At 49.5% G+C, this 15,592-nt stretch overlaps 1 protein-coding gene across 2 annotated transcripts in view; it reads right to left on the bottom strand.

Annotated features, from left to right (window-relative positions):
* The window catches only part of PLEKHH3 (pleckstrin homology, MyTH4 and FERM domain containing H3), a 253,299-nt gene extending 237,914 nt beyond the window's left edge, over positions 1-15,385 (bottom strand). Inside the window, exon 1 of one of the 2 annotated variants that reach the window (XM_086924097.1) lies at positions 14,366-15,385. In XM_086924097.1, the coding sequence (XP_086780223.1) occupies positions 14,366-14,506 (141 nt within the window). In that variant the 5' untranslated portion in view covers positions 14,507-15,385. The remainder of the gene's footprint in view (positions 1-14,365) is intronic. The other variant, XM_086924096.1, reaches the window with a different exon arrangement.
* Between the last annotated feature and the right edge of the window lie 207 nt (positions 15,386-15,592).

Below are 15,592 nucleotides of genomic sequence, written 5' to 3'. Positions count from 1 at the left end.
ATGATTGATTGTCACATAAATATTCTCACTTTGAAGTCAGAAAGAAAAGTAAAAACCAAGCTACCTGGAAGACAAGGCCTGACATTTGACCTCTGTCTTTGAATGCACTACAAATGTTTCAAGATAAGAACAAGATTCAAAGGCCTGTTTACCAAATTCAGTACTGGTGGAAGAATACAGTAAATAGGCTTTGGGCAAGGGAAGGGAACAACAGCTCAAGCTGGACAGCCTGAAACAAATAAAGCCAACAAACAGAAAGCAAGCAAATGTGAATTACAAACCACAAATCCAATGGTAAGCAATAGACGGAACATATTACCTAGGAAGCTTCCCGAATGTCCCCAAGATGTTGTTAGCAAACCAGAGCACTGCGCGTAATCTGGTAGGCTTTGACCTAATGAGGATAGCACAGAAGAAACCTTGATTGGGAAATCAGTGTGCTGAAAGTTGAATAAAATAAATCTGCTACTCCACGTCGTAGTGAACCACTAGGCCTACTGACAGTAGAGTAAAGATTTGAGCAGTGGTTCCTTTTAAAAGGATAAGTCAAGTTCTATAGGTATGCAATTAACCAATTTAAGATGGCCGAAACAGTGTATATGAGCCAGCCTGGGCAATCACGGAAGACCTGGGAGGTGCGAGTCACCTAGTCCCTTCTCTGTCTCTCTGCTCACCTGTAGTGGAGTTAACCTAGGCACCTGCAAAGAAAGGGTTAACATTTGTCCTCTGTAAAACGTATATATTTTTTCAAAGACGCACATACACGTTATTCTTTACTAACAATACCAGTTACCGATCAAAAACTCTTTCTATCAGTTTTATTTTTTTGCTTTTTTCGGAGGCATTTTTCTAACTCTTTCCTATGTTGTGAACTACTTTTACCCCCAAACTAAAATAACATGCAAGAGGAGGGGGAGAAATGTTACAGAAGCAATGGGGTAGTTCCTTGTAGGCCAAAGTAAAAGAAAATGAAGCGGCTTGATCAGGTCTGCCGTTCTCCTGCCCTGAGCAACAGCAGGAAGGCGAAACCTTTATCCTTTTACAAATCTAAAAACAGGCAGAAAAAAAACAGCCTGCCTTTGCGATCAATCCATAGCTTTTGTCTCTCACCCAAAAGAGGCAGCCAGCCTCCTGTGTGGAAGCCAATGATGGCAAAAGTAATTTCCCCCTTAAAATATTTATATTTTTTGGGAGGGTGAGGTGGGATACAGTTTTGGATACACATTTGTGGGTGCTTTTCTTCGGGAGGACATCTTTACATTGGTGGGTGCTGTACATATAATGCTATGTGCATTTGTATAGCACTTTCTGTCATTTGTATGGCCACAAAACACTTCTGGAACGGACAACGTTTTTGCAGTTTGGGGATACACGTTGACTGGATTAACAATCATTTCTTGATCTTTTATATGGTTGTGTTTACTTTTAGTCCTATTGGGCAGCGACGGGCGAAACTGAAGTATGATAAATTATTGCTTTGTTTTGAATTATGTTGGATAGTGGGTGGCTAGATTTCATCTCGGATTAGTGTGGAGCATTACACATATGGATATGTGGGAGTATAGTATTAAGGGGCCACCCATCTCAACACCATCTTCTCCCAAGATTATTTATTTGAAAGTTTTATGTAGTGCTATGTGCCTTATTAGGTCGAGCCTGGGCAGGCATGCTCTGCGAGCCATGGGCTTGAAACCCTGCTACTCTCCGCCCATATTTGTCACTGACTTGTGTCATTGTCCTTCATAATTTGTGGCTTCAGATTCATTAATAGGCTCGTTAGTCTTTATTTGTAACCTCCTATGAGGACTGGTCCTTTTACTTCTGTTTTTACACCTATCTCTTATTTATTCTGTAAGCACTATTGTGTTTAATGGTTTCTCCTACTGCAGGCACTACATGCTTTCCTGCAAGATTCAGCGCGCCATGCACACTTTCACGGGCGCTTTTACAAAAAAAAAAAAATAAGCATTTGGTTGTCAAATGCTTTTTTTGGTAAAAGTGCCCCATACCGCACTTTCACATAAATAGCGGCAACAGACCTTTCTTTAGACAAAGCTCGTCTAAAGAAAGGGGCGTGGCCTCGAGTAATGTGAAAGCAGCATGGGGCAATTGTAAACAACAGGTATTTGCAATCCAATAGGTCTCGCTTTTAGAAACTTTTACCTATTGGTATTGTAACTAACAATGCCTTTTATTATTGCAGGTTTTTTTTTAATACAAATAAAAGGCATTGTCATTTACAATGCCAATAGCTCACAATCTCGCAATTGTGAGACCTATTGCATTGCAAAGACTTGTTTCAGTTACTTCGAAGTGCTTGACAGAGGTTCGAAAATGTAGAACAGAGTGAAAGGCAGAGTCCAGCCAGATGGATGGGAAACCGTCTGAAATTCTTCTATTGCGGCCTCTTCCTTGGCACTTAGTTCAGTTGAAAGCAAGTCTCAACTGTTCCTTTCACTTCATGAAGATGCATCTCAAGTTCGGACTGAGAAAATTTCAGGGAGTGGGTAGTGGTGCGCCCAGCAATGTTCTTTTGCGTTAGCCTCTTGAAGGAACACGCGATTTGTCTTTAGGGGAGGTTGTGGTGCCAGTTTTTTGGAGGTACACTGGGTATTTGACCTAGTATGTTTTGTGGGGAGTGCGTAGGTCCTTAAATGTAATCCTAGCTTTAAGTGAGAGCCAGTGGCATGCCTTAGTGGGCAGGGGGGAAGGTGATTTGGTTTTGCCTTATGTAGGTAAGGCCTGGTTCTGTTTTGTTTTTTTTGGGGGGGGGGGGGGGTTGAAATTAGCTTTTTGGAAAGACCAAAATAGACGCTATTACTACAGTCAGGGTATGGTAGGAGGAGGGCTGTCCGCTCAACTCTGTGGCTGGTGTAGAGAAGGAAGGGTTTTTCGCAGCTGCAAGTTCACACCCTTCGCTATAGCTTTGACTTGAAGAACAAATGAGAGGTCGGAATCAAAAAGAGTCCCCGAGCTGTTCACTTTAAGAGAAGTTTAAAAGGATTTCAAGGTTTGTAGGCAAATCCATGGGTGCGGAGTCAAATTACTAGCATATTGTTCTTAGAATGGTTCATGCAATGGAAGCTCTTCCTCGTCCAATAGAACACATGTCCCGACAGGAAGGGATGTTAGTTGGATTCTGTGCAATACTTCCTACACGGAAGAAGGTTTGTGCATCAGCGTGTATTTAGGAGGTGACCCGATACTACTCATGGAGCCAAGCCACAGCAGCAAACCTACATAATGAAAAGAAGTCACAGTGATTCTTGAATGAGCACCTCGGGACACTGGAAACATGCATGATTTTAATGCTCCAATCCTGAGATTGACAGTGGTCAACAGTGCTTGAGGAGACAAAGACCAGAGAGTATTATTGCCATCAACCAGAGAAAGGAGGATCTCTTCCCTGATACTGCTAAAGTTGGCTCTGTGCCCCCGGAAGGCATGAATCCAAACAGAGGATCATGACGGAGGTGGTTGAATTTAAGGTACTCTTGAAGATAAGACACAGCAGGAGTAACACTCTCGTTCTGTTCTCAAACTGTTGTAAAGCCAAGCATAACTACTTCCAATTCTCAAAGCACAAAAACTGTTAAATCCTCAGGATTGAAAGAAAAAATATATTTGATCTCATTATGTGAGATACCTTCAGCTGGTCCTAGAATTTTGAGCCAAAAGCAACGTCCAACTCGGGACTTTTGTTTTGCTTTAAATATTTTAAGTATGGCGTAAAAAAGGGAAACTGCATTTCCAAGCCGGGCAAAGCTTCATGTGCCGTTTCCCCCGCAAGCTCAACCACACATGCCTCAACAACGCATTTGACTTAACTACGCATATGCAAAGTTATGGCAGTGTGGGGTCTAGATGCTGAGATTTGGCAGGCCTAGGAACAGGAACGAGCGGGAGAGGACGCAGTGAGTGAGGTAAGTGGGTCTGGGTTTTGGGGGAGAAGTGGGGGTAGTTTTCAAGGGTTGGGTAGTTTTTCGCTCAAGAGGACGGGAAGTGATTAGTGCTCGGGCTCAGGGTAGTGTTTAAAATCAGGAGGACGGAGAATGTTTAGGGGTCAGGGTAGTATTTAGGTCTGGGGGGTCGAGTAGTGTTTAGGGGTCTGGATTGGGGTAGCGTTTAGGGCTCAGGGTAGTGTTTAGGACTCTGGGTCAGGTTAGTGATTAGGGCTGGGGGGGTCAGGGTAGGGTTTAGGGCTCAGGTGGGGTAGGTTTTATGGGGTCAGTAGTTTTTAGGGCTCTGGCAAGGGGGTTTGGGGTGTGATCTTTACTACACACATGCCTCTACCACAAAATGTTATGGTAAAGGCATCAGTGGTAAAGGTATGTGTTGTTTAGGGGCAGTCATTGTTGGGGCAACATAGTAGAGGCATGTGTAGTTTAACTATGCATGCATTTGTCATACAATTGTTAAAAAATCCCAGCATGCCAAGTGCTGTTGTCTATATATATAAAACTATGACTGGCTGAGGGTGTTACAAATGATATGGGGCCACTTATCAACTTTACCCAGCCATAATACTTGTAGGGTGATTTTTCAGAATAAATATGGCAAAGCCAATATAGAGTGCTTACAAACGAATGTAAAAATATCTGCTGCAGTGCAAAACTATTTAAATGTGTACATAATATATGGATGTGGCAAATAATTACATGTGTGACGACAGAGTGCACATTTCATATGTAAAACAGTCCCCTGTGCAAACTAATGATGGCAGGATACATCCATTGTACAGAAGGCAAGACTAAAATCCAGCATGTGATTGACAAGGTCTCAAGCCAGTGGCTGAAGACTCAACTCCTGATCCAGGTATGGGCAGGAGAGGGCCCAACCAAAGTCCCTTAAAGCATGAAAAGGACACAATACTTTTATTACATTATATGGCAAACTTGCTGGATAGTGGGGTGAGAGTAAACCATGTATGTATGTATATATATATATATATATATATATATATATATATATATATATTTCTTTTTTTATCTCTGTATTGCTCAGCAAGCACCCTTCCCAATTTGTGTAGTCCCAGCTCATCACCCTAACATTATGCCACTGTGGACACTTACTTTCCTATAGGAGCAGTCTGTCATGCTGCGATTCTGGTGAGGGCACCCAGGCGCTAGCACTGTACATTAAGGAATCATTGGACAAAAGGGGGCGGAGTCAGTCTCCCCAACAGACAGGCGATGTGCGTTTCACGGCCATTCCTGGGCGATACGTGCATCGTGCTTTTTTAGAGTACTTTTTACTTAGTGACAACTGTTGAGATGCAGCGATGAAAAGCTGCATATGGGGATGCATGTGAGCAGGGATGGCTGCTTCTCTAGGGCGGAGGAGTGTCGCCCCACTGCTTTCTCGCATTGCGAGAAAACCAAATCACAAAATGATAATAACTTTTAGTTATTACCATTTTATGTTTGCTTTGCGCATTACTGGCTGGTGGGGCTGCTCTGCTCTTTGAGCAGGGTATGGGAGGAGTGGTTTGCCCACTCCCGAGTGCACAGACTGTTTGGTCGGCCCTCTAGGGCTATCCAAACCAGTCATGCGCACTCTGCCCGTCTCCATGCAGGCTGCATTGCAGCCTGCATGGAGAACATGCCCACACCACTAGCGCCACCTGGCAGGGCGCCTTCCTGACCAATCACAACACTGCTTGTGATTGGCAATGGGGAGAGAGCCTGGCTGTCTGCTTCCTGTTCCTGTCGGAGGCAGGAGAGCAGGAGCAGAGAAGACGCGGGACCCAGCGGAAAGCTAAGTTTAATTTTATTTACTTTATTCCCCTGCTTTTTTTCCTGCCAATCCCACCCCAGCCCAACCCCATCACCTGCAAGCAATGCCAGCCGCTACAGTATGTGAGAGTCTGATTTTGTTATACATCCTACACACATACAGTCCTATTTGTCTAAAGTTGGCATCTGTGACCAAATCCGACTAGTTATTGGTTCGATCATTCAGGCTCAGACCCTGACCAGACCTGGCCACAGTTGCCCACTCTATCCATTTTTCCAGCTTCGTATCACACCCTAGCCTCCAATCAGGCGGGAACATTCTTCCTGTTTCCCCACAAGTATTTCCCTACTGTGTACTGAGCAGATCTCTGGCCATTTCCCTACTCTGTGCACCAGCACCCATGCAGCACGAGCTACATTGAGTTCACTGCGCACCAGCACCAATGCAGCAGGTGCTACACTGGATTCACTCTGTGCACCAGCACCCATGCAGCATGTGCTACGTTGAGTTCACTGTGCACCAGCACCCATGCAGCAGGTGCTACGCTGACATCACTGTGCACCAGCACCCATGCAGCAGGTGCTACGCTGGGTTCACTGTGCACCAGCACCCATGCAGCATGTGCTACCCTGGGTTCACTCTGTGCAACAGCACCCATGCAGCATATGCTACGTTGAGTTCACTGTGCACCAGCACCCATGCCGCACGTGCTACGCTGACATCACTGTGCACCAGCACCCATGCAGCAAGTGCTACGCTGGGTTCACTGTACACCAGCACCCACGCAGTATGTGCTACCCTGGGTTCACTCTGTGCACCAGTACCCATGGTGGTTCCAGCCGGTCGCGGAAGCTGCCTGAATAGATTTCGAACTCCCTTGCAAACTGCGGTTTGGCCGCTCCCCGTCTCTATACGTTGGGGGTTTACGCTGCAAAGTCCAGATTCACTTGAACTTAAATCAGTTCCATTCTCGCCCTTGACCATCGGTACCATGTCCCCCGTGTTACTGGACTAGGCACGATTGATTACGACTGCCCGTTGTGTACCTAATAGTTTTGGATTGATTCCCTATTCTGAGCAGAAATTCTCATCTCGAGGTGCATCGCCCAACTGAATTGGAATTGCGACACCTTTCCAATTTTAATTGGTGCTTCCCCGCCCCCTGTCCCTACTACCGTCCTGAAGAAGACCTGCAGCAGAGGTCGTGACTTTCCCTTATTGCGCCAGGGTCGAAACGTCGACGATCCCCCTCGTTACTCCCTTAAAGCCTACACCTGCCCCTTCCTGTCCCCTTGTATAATATTGTATATAGATTGTGAATGGGTAGGCTTTACATGTGCAATGTACAAATAATCTCTCTGTTGCACTAAATCACTTCCAAATCTATATTTACACCCTCCTTCACTCGAGCACCATTTCCTTTTCTTTTCTTTTCTCTTTTTGTTGAAATTTTATGAATTTGTAAATAAACTGCAGTAGAAATTGTTGTATACACTGTTGTGTTGGGCCTCCTGTATTTTTGAGCTGAATTAAGCTAACAATACATCTCCATGTGTTTGTATGTTCAGATTTAGTCTGACTTTGTGTTGACTGTGAAGAAATAATATTCACATCATTAATTGTGTTTAAAATTTGTATCTAGGACCATTTTCTTTATATATATACAGTTACCCAGGTCCTATTGATTTCTTGGGTTTACCCCATTGTTTTCAATGACCAGTACCCATGCAGCAGGTGCTACCCTGGGTTCACTCTGTGTACCAGCACCCATGCAGCAGGTGCTAAGCTGACATCACTGTGCACCAGCACCCATGCAGCAAGTGCTACGCTGGGTTCACTGTGCACCAGCACCCACGCAGCATATGCTACCCTGGGTTCTCTGTGCGCCAGCACCCATGCAGCAGGTGCTACGCTGACATCACTGTGCACCAGCACACATGCAGCAAGTGCTACGCTGGATTCACTGTGCACCAGCACCCATGCAGCAAGTGCTACGCTGGGTTCACTGTGCACCAGTTCACTCGATGCACCAGCACCCATGCAGAAGGTGCTACCCTGGGTTCACTCTGTGCACCAGCAGCCATGCAGCAGGTGCTACCCTGGGTTCACTCTGTGCACCAGCACCCATGCAGCAGGTGCTACCCTGGGTTCACTCTGTGCACCAGCACCCATGCAGAAGGTGCTACCCTGGGTTCACTCTGTGCACCAGCACCCATGCAGCAGGTGCTACCCTGGGTTCACTCTGTGCACCAGCAGCCATGCAGCAGGTGCTACCCTGGGTTCACTCTGTGCACCAGCACCCATGCAGCAGGTGCTACCCTGGGTTCACTCTGTGCACCAGCAGCCATGCAGCAGGTGCTACCCTGGGTTCACTCTGTGCACCAGCACCAATGCAGCAGGTGCTACCCTGGGTTCACTCTGTGCACCAGCACCCACGCAGCAGGTGCTACCCTGGGTTCACACTGTGCACCAGCACCCACGCAGCATGTGCTACCCTGGGTTCACTCTGTGCACCAGCAGCCATGCAGCAGGTGCTACCCTGGGTTCACTCTGTGCACCAGCACCCATGCAGAAGGTGCTACCCTGGGTTCACTCTGTGCACCAGCACCCATGCAGCAGGTGCTACCCTGGGTTCACTCTGTGCACCAGCAGCCATGCAGAAGGTGCTGCCCTGGGTTCACTCTGTGCACCAGCACCCATGAAGCAGGTGCTACCCTGGGTTCACTCTGTGCAACAGCACCCATGAAGCAGGTGCTACCCTGGGGTCACTCTGTGCACCAGCACCCATGCAGCAGGTGCTACCCTGGGTTCCCTCTGTGCACCAGCACCCATGCAGCAGGTGCTACCCTGGGTTCACTCTGTGCACCAGCACCCATGCAGCAGGTGCTACCCTGGGTTCACTCTGTGCACCAGCACCCATGCAGCAGGTGCTACCCTGGGTTCACTCTGTGCACCAGCAGCCATGCAGCAGGTGCTACCCTGGGTTCACTCTGTGCACCAGCACCCACGCAGCAGGTGCTACCCTGGGTTCACACTGTGCACCAGCACCCACGCAGCATGTGCTACCCTGGGTTCACTCTGTGCACCAGCAGCCATGCAGCATGTGCTACCCTGGGTTCACTCTGTGCACCAGCACCCATGCAGAAGGTGCTACCCTGGGTTCACTCTGTGCACCAGCACCCATGCAGCAGGTGCTACCCTGGGTTCACTCTGTGCACCAGCAGCCATGCAGAAGGTGCTACCCTGGGTTCACTCTGTGCACCAGCACCCATGCAGCAGGTGCTACCCTGGGTTCACTCTGTGCAACAGCACCCATGAAGCAGGTGCTACCCTGGGGTCACTCTGTGCACCAGCACCCATGCAGCAGGTGCTACCCTGGGTTCCCTCTGTGCACCAGCACCCATGCAGCAGGTGCTACCCTGGGTTCACTCTGTGCACCAGCAGCCATGCAGCAGGTGCTACCCTGGGTTCACTCTGTGCACCAGCACCCATGCAGAAGGTGCTACCTTGGGTTCACTCTGTGCACCAGCACCCATGCAGCAGGTGCTACCCTGGGTTCACTCTGTGCACCAGCACCCATGCAGCAGGTGCTACCCTGGGTTCACTCTGTGCACCAGCACCAATGCAGCAGGTGCTACCCTGGGTTCACTCTGTGCACCAGCACCCACGCAGCAGGTGCTACCCTGGGTTCACTCTGCGCACCAGCACCCATGCAGCAGGTGCTACCCTGGGTTCACTCTGTGCACCAGCACCCATGCAGCTGGTACCTTTGACAGAGTGGCCTCTAGATGATAAAAGACCACACTTGCAGCAGCCGTGCACCCTCTCCCGCAAGAACTCTATACCAACAGCCTTGCAGAGGAGAGTCTCTGTGGATGCAAACAGGGCACCCCTGCTGCAGACAGCCACCTTCCCCTCAAGATCCCACCCCGCCAGGTGACAGCATACCATTCCTGCTTGACCATGCACCTTCCATTGGAGTTACCTCTTTACACTGGTACCCACAGCAGTCACCAACGCACTCCTGCTGCAGCCGCAGACCCTGCAAGCTTCCAGTTCCATGCCAGAGTAGCTCATCCAGCCCAGGAATTATCTTTGAATTCTGGAACTTCTAGTCCAGGTTTTATAACGGGGTACACAGAACTACAAATCCCAGTATGCAACGAAAAAGACCTTGATTGAGTGAACTACTCATACACCGAACTGTGCCACGCAGGAGCACTGCAGCCGGGTCCCTCTGTACACGACCAACACCCTTGCAACAGTCACTTGTCGCTGGTAGCAGGGCACACCTGAACCTGGCCCCTTCGCCACAAATTAATCCTGTACACCAACCAGCACCCTTGCAGCGGTCATTGCTGTACACGCTAGTAGGGCACTGCTGCTGAATCCATGCCAGCTCCCCCTCAAAGTAACTGTGTACACCGGCACTTTTGCTGCAGCCCCCCTAACAGGCAGCAGGGCTCTCATCCCCCTCAAGTTAACTCTGTGTGGACACCAGCACCCTTGCAGCAGCCCCCCCCCCCCCCCCCGCCCTCCCCGCGGTAGCAGGGGCTCTCCTCCCCCGTGAACACCACCGCTCTTGCATTAGGCCCCTCTGGTGGAGCAGGACTCTCCTCCCCCTCAAATTAACTCTGTGGACACCAGCACCCTTGCAGCAGCCCCCCCCCCCCCTCAAGTTAACTGTGCGTGTAAACCAGCACCCTTGCAGCAGTCCCCTCCCTCCCCCTCCCCATCTCTGAGGAAGCAGGGCTCTCCTCCCCCGTGGACACCACCGCTCTTGCATCAGGCCCCCTCTGCGGTAGCAGGGCTCTCCCCCCTCAAGGTGACTCGGTGCGGACAGCGACACCCTCGCAGCAGGCACCAGCCCGCCCCCCTCTCTCAGCCTCCCAGCAGGGCCTGCACGGTGCACGCGCTTCCTGCTTTCATGCTGCCCAGTCATCAGGAACAGACCACAGGAAGCCGTCTGGCAGATCTGAAGAAGGTGCTGCTGCTTCCAGGCTCTGTCCTGGGGGGAAGGGTGATGAAGGGGAAGAAAGAACGTCTCCAGTTTCCTTAACCAAATCCAGAAGAAAAATGGTGGCCGTGGAGTGCGTCTGAAAAACAGCCTGTGTGTGGGGGAAAGTTTAGCTACAACAGCACCTCTGTATAACCTGTGCAGAGCCAAGAAAGAGTGCTGAGGAAGCAATGTTAGAGCCAGGACCATGCAAGCACGGATCGGGGGAGAAGCCCAGGTTTTTACTTTGCATTCTGGGACGATTACCCAAGGGTTTATAATACCATAAACAGGCCTACAGATCCCAGAATGCAAAGCAAAAACATGAGCTAATTAAGCATTAATATGGATAGCGTAAGCGTTCCACGAGCGATTTGCCTTCTAACAATCTACATCGGTCTACCTTGTTACTATGCTACGTGCATGTTTGTCTTACTCTTTTGTTTTCTTTCTCTGTTTAAATGTCCCTCCACAAAAAGGTTTAGGTGCTTAGTCCTCATTCACCATCTGATTTATATATTACACTATGTTGTACATAGCATCACTGACTTATGTAAAACATGCCAGGTAGAAACGTCATGTATTGCTAAATAAACACAAAAAATGATGCCTCCATAAACTACCCAGCCTTCACAAAGAATCAAATCAAAGTGTCGCAGGGGGCTGCCCTGGATGGAAACGTGGTAATCCAATGACAGCGGGTCACTGGGCTCTGAGGGGCGGTATGGCTGGACAAACAACGCCGGCATTATCAGGCCTAGGTGAGGCTCTTTCTGCCTCCTTTGAAAGGAATCATGAAGTCACAAAATCTCCAATGTTACATACTGGCCGGCTGGGAGAGGAACTGGTTTACCGACTTTATCTTAATCGCATCGATGCATTATACATTCTTTCCAGGAAAACGATTTCTACAAGACGCGTCTTGGTTTAAGATTCGTATCCAGTTGACTATTTTCTCACGTATCTGGTGATTTTCAGAATTGTGGTGCGCTGCTCAACACGATCACCCATCGATATCTGAGGCAAACCTAATAAGAACCTCGCGTGGGCTGGTCATATTTGTGTATCGATCGTGGCTCTGACTTTAAGGACTACTATGCGTGTTCAGTTACCTGGCCTGTTTCCTAGCAGGCCCCACTGTACACAGCGTAGCTGTCACCTGAGCAGCAAGTAAGGGACCGACCACATCAATCCATGCCATTCCAGACAGATTCCAGTCTTGGGCTTTTGTGTCTCAACTTAATGCATTCTGGGTGTTCTAGTCCTGGTTTGGGACCACTGAACTAATTAGACAAACAGTTGATAGTAGTGATTTGTAGGTCAAAAGTTCAAAACAGTAAGCACTGCCCATGGTGATGTGGAGTGAGGTATCCACTCTGGAAGCAGTATCAGTGGCACTGAGGCCCCTGTAATATGCCCCACACCACTGCCTTCGGGTTAGTTTGTGCCATAGAAATACCACATACGCATGCACCCCAATTAGGACTGCCCGTTACTACCCAATAATCAAGACCACTGGTATTGTGCGGTCTGGGATGACCAAGTTACGTGGTGCGGAAGACCAAATTATGTGGCAAAAAGGCAAAATTATGCGGTGTAAAACAGCACACTGTGTGATAGTGCTTACGTGTAATAGTGACAAAATAATGGAGTAATACTATTTGGTCAAACGCTTTAAACTCACTAGAACCAGTAGGACGCCTAGATATGCTGCAATAAGGAATAGAAATGTGACAGGTCAACCCTTCCACTGAGGAGCAGCAACATGTGTTGCTGAGTTTTTTGTAACTTTTGAGCCTTTTGAGCTAGAATTTTTTTTTTATTCTGCAAATAATGCTGTATGTATAGCCTATAGGAAGGGCATCTTGGCGCTAAAGAAGGATCTGCATTGGCCGACTCAATGCTGGTGCTAGGTAAAGAGCCCCGAACCTGCCTGCAGCGGACGATGGATCGTATGACGAATCCATATTTATGCGAAAAATAGCAACAAAAACTCAAAATTCGGGTCGCCATGCCAATAATTGTGGGCTTCCCTGTTCTGCCACTGATTTTATAGTATATTAAACTAAAAGTACAGAAAAATCAACCGGGAAGGAAGTCGAGATTAGAACCCCGGCCTAAACACGAATGTAACTCCGTGTTGGAAGCTCTATGCATTAAAATAAAAGCCGAGTTCGGATATAAACCGGCCACCTGCGTGACATCCACGGATCTCAGCAGCAGGCGCTTGCCCTCAATGAGCCATCCTGTCGGCTGATTGCTTTAGAGCTCGGCAATATATATCAGATTTCTGAGCCCAAGTGCCTGGCAGTAAATTAAGCACAGAAGGGAGACACAAAAGGTAAAGAACAGGAACTCACAAACAGAAGAGCTAACAGAGACAAATCGCAGGACGGTTGGGGAGACAGGAGCACGCCTTCCCTCCCTCTCTGGTGGCGTGCTGAGTGAGGCCGGCTCTGGCCCAGGCTTGTCCCTTCTGAGTCCATTGTTACTGCAGGGCTCTGCAGACTTTTAAGAGGGGGGGGGGAGGGGCCTATGCATAGGTGTGTGAGAGGGACCTGAAAGGATGTGTGGAATGGTCTGGGGGCTGCGGTCTGGGGATCAAAAGGAGTTTGCTGAGCCAAGGGATTTCAATTTAAGAAGATCAGATGATGGCAAATGGGAGGGGTAAACGCATAAGCAAAGTGCATAATATTATGGGAGGAACGAAGGGGAGGGTGGGTCAAGTGAGAGATCCATGAAATGGCACCACGACACAAACATTAGGCTAATCCGAATGCCCCAATGTTGCTAGACTAGAGGGGGGGTACAAAAATGCCATAGTTGGATGCAAATCCATGCTAAAATGGTCCCCAATTATGCCGAACTAAGGGACCCAATGGAAAACTAAATTACAGGGCCCTACGTTTCGCCAAACTGTGGGATTCAAGAATGTCAGAGTGGGCATCATACTTGGGAGGGGTAGAATTGAGGGGGTGGGGGTCATACTGAGGGATCAAATGGGGTGCTGAACAACGGAACCCAAAGGTGCCAAAGTGGGGACCCTAGGGAAGCCTGAGAAGTCCGGGGAGATGCCGAACTCGGACCACCTAAGAGATGCCAAACTGTGTTACCAAGAGGAGTCCAATGAAGCGAGGGTTCGATTGGACGACAAACAGAGAAATAAACAGATGCCAATGGAAGTGCCATTACGGTTTTCCAAATGATGTCACGTTGTGGTACCAGATACAAGGAGAACAAGAAATGCTAAATTCAAGGATCACGTGCTGTGAGGCCAAATTCGTGGCCTAAACTGAAGCAATTGGGCGGTGAAAAGTGCGTGGATTTTACAATCAAATTAGGGGAATCAATGTGGACGTGTGTAAGTGACAATCGTGTCGAGAAATGGCACTTCAGTCACTGGATATTTATAGCTAAGGATAACATTTAGGTGGGTTGGTAAAGGAGACGATTGACGGTGTCCAACTAATATTGCTTATTTTGGGGACTGTGGTTACGCTGCAAGCAAGCCTCGAGTTTTGCGTCAAGTGAACAGTGGTTTAAAGGGGTAATAAAACAGAGCGCGAGACTGAGGGGGCCAGATGTTAAAACAGAGGAAAATAGAAGTGGAGTGAAGCGGTCCCACACACTCACCCGCTGGGGGTACACCTGCTCATCCTTGCTCATCTGCAGTTCGTAGGACTCCTCCTCCTCCTCTTTCTCGCCATAGTCCCTCCTCAGTAGGGTGAAGCCGTGCCTGCAGCACACCAGCCAGCATAGCCCCTGAAAAGGCATTCAATCCGCGCTGGGCCCGGGGCGGGGGCGCCCCCTGCACCCCGGCAAGGCCTCTCGGGGTGCTGGGCTGCTGCTAACATCCGAGCGCAGCCCAGCGCCACTGCTTGGAGGTAGGGTCACTGAGACAACTGTCCGAGGGGTCCTGGGGTGCACAGGCTGCGGAGAGGTCGCTCTAAGTTCGGGGACACAACCAGAGTACAAGACGGTGAATGTTTAGGGCTCCATGCAGCAGAACAGCTGGAAAGTCTGCGGGGTGCTGGCGCAACGCGTGCAACAAAATCCAGGGAACAGCAGTAGTCAGATGGGAGCGACGTCGAGCGCCAAGATGCAGCTGAAGTACGTAGGCAGAGCTAGCATCGGGCACTAGTGAAATGTTCTGGTCTCCCAGGCTTCATGCCCGTCGTTTCTAACGTCCTAGTGGTCGCTGGATCCTCTATCAGGTATCCAACCCGCTGAAGGCGGTAGATGGCTGCTTGAAGTGTATGACCAAACTCTGGCTGCAAGGCCTTCCGACTGCCGGTCCCTATACAAAGTGTACTGCCCGGCGCTGACGGCAGGCGTTAGTACAAGGTGCAGCCTGCCGGTCTCTCTAAAGTGCAAGGGTCGGTGCCAGCTGCCAGGGGCTGCAGAGCACTATTCCAGATGTATGGTCCGATGCGGGCCGGTTTCCATCCTGAGCGTATGGCCTCCCCCTCAGGTGAATGGTCCGGATGATGCCTCCCGGTCTGTCCCGTGTGTCGGTCTGTCCAGGGTTTGTATGGACTGGTGCACGGTCCGGACTCCACTCTCCCGGTTCCTTAAACCGCTCATTGATGGGCGCTTGGCTGCTGCGGGTCTCCCATGCACGGCTCTCCAGTCCTACTGCGTGCAGCTCCAGACTTCCTGCTGCCCGGGAGCACGGGGGAGGGCTTGGGAGGGAGCCGCCTCCCTCACACACCCCCGGCCGGAGCTCCGCCCACAGCCTTCCTCACCCTCCAAACTCGCTACCAGCCCCGGGCCTGGCTACAGAGGAGTCCCCTGGGACGAAAGGTGCGTCTTAACCAATCCGAACGGGGAGCCCCGTAGGAGTGGCCAATTGGGGATAGC

Source organism: Lissotriton vulgaris, chromosome 5, assembly GCF_964263255.1.
Source record: "Lissotriton vulgaris chromosome 5, aLisVul1.2, whole genome shotgun sequence".
NCBI classification, from domain to species: domain Eukaryota; kingdom Metazoa; phylum Chordata; class Amphibia; order Caudata; family Salamandridae; genus Lissotriton; species Lissotriton vulgaris.
Note: the sequence above shows the minus strand (reverse complement) of the source record. Positions and strands in the feature narration are given on the sequence as shown.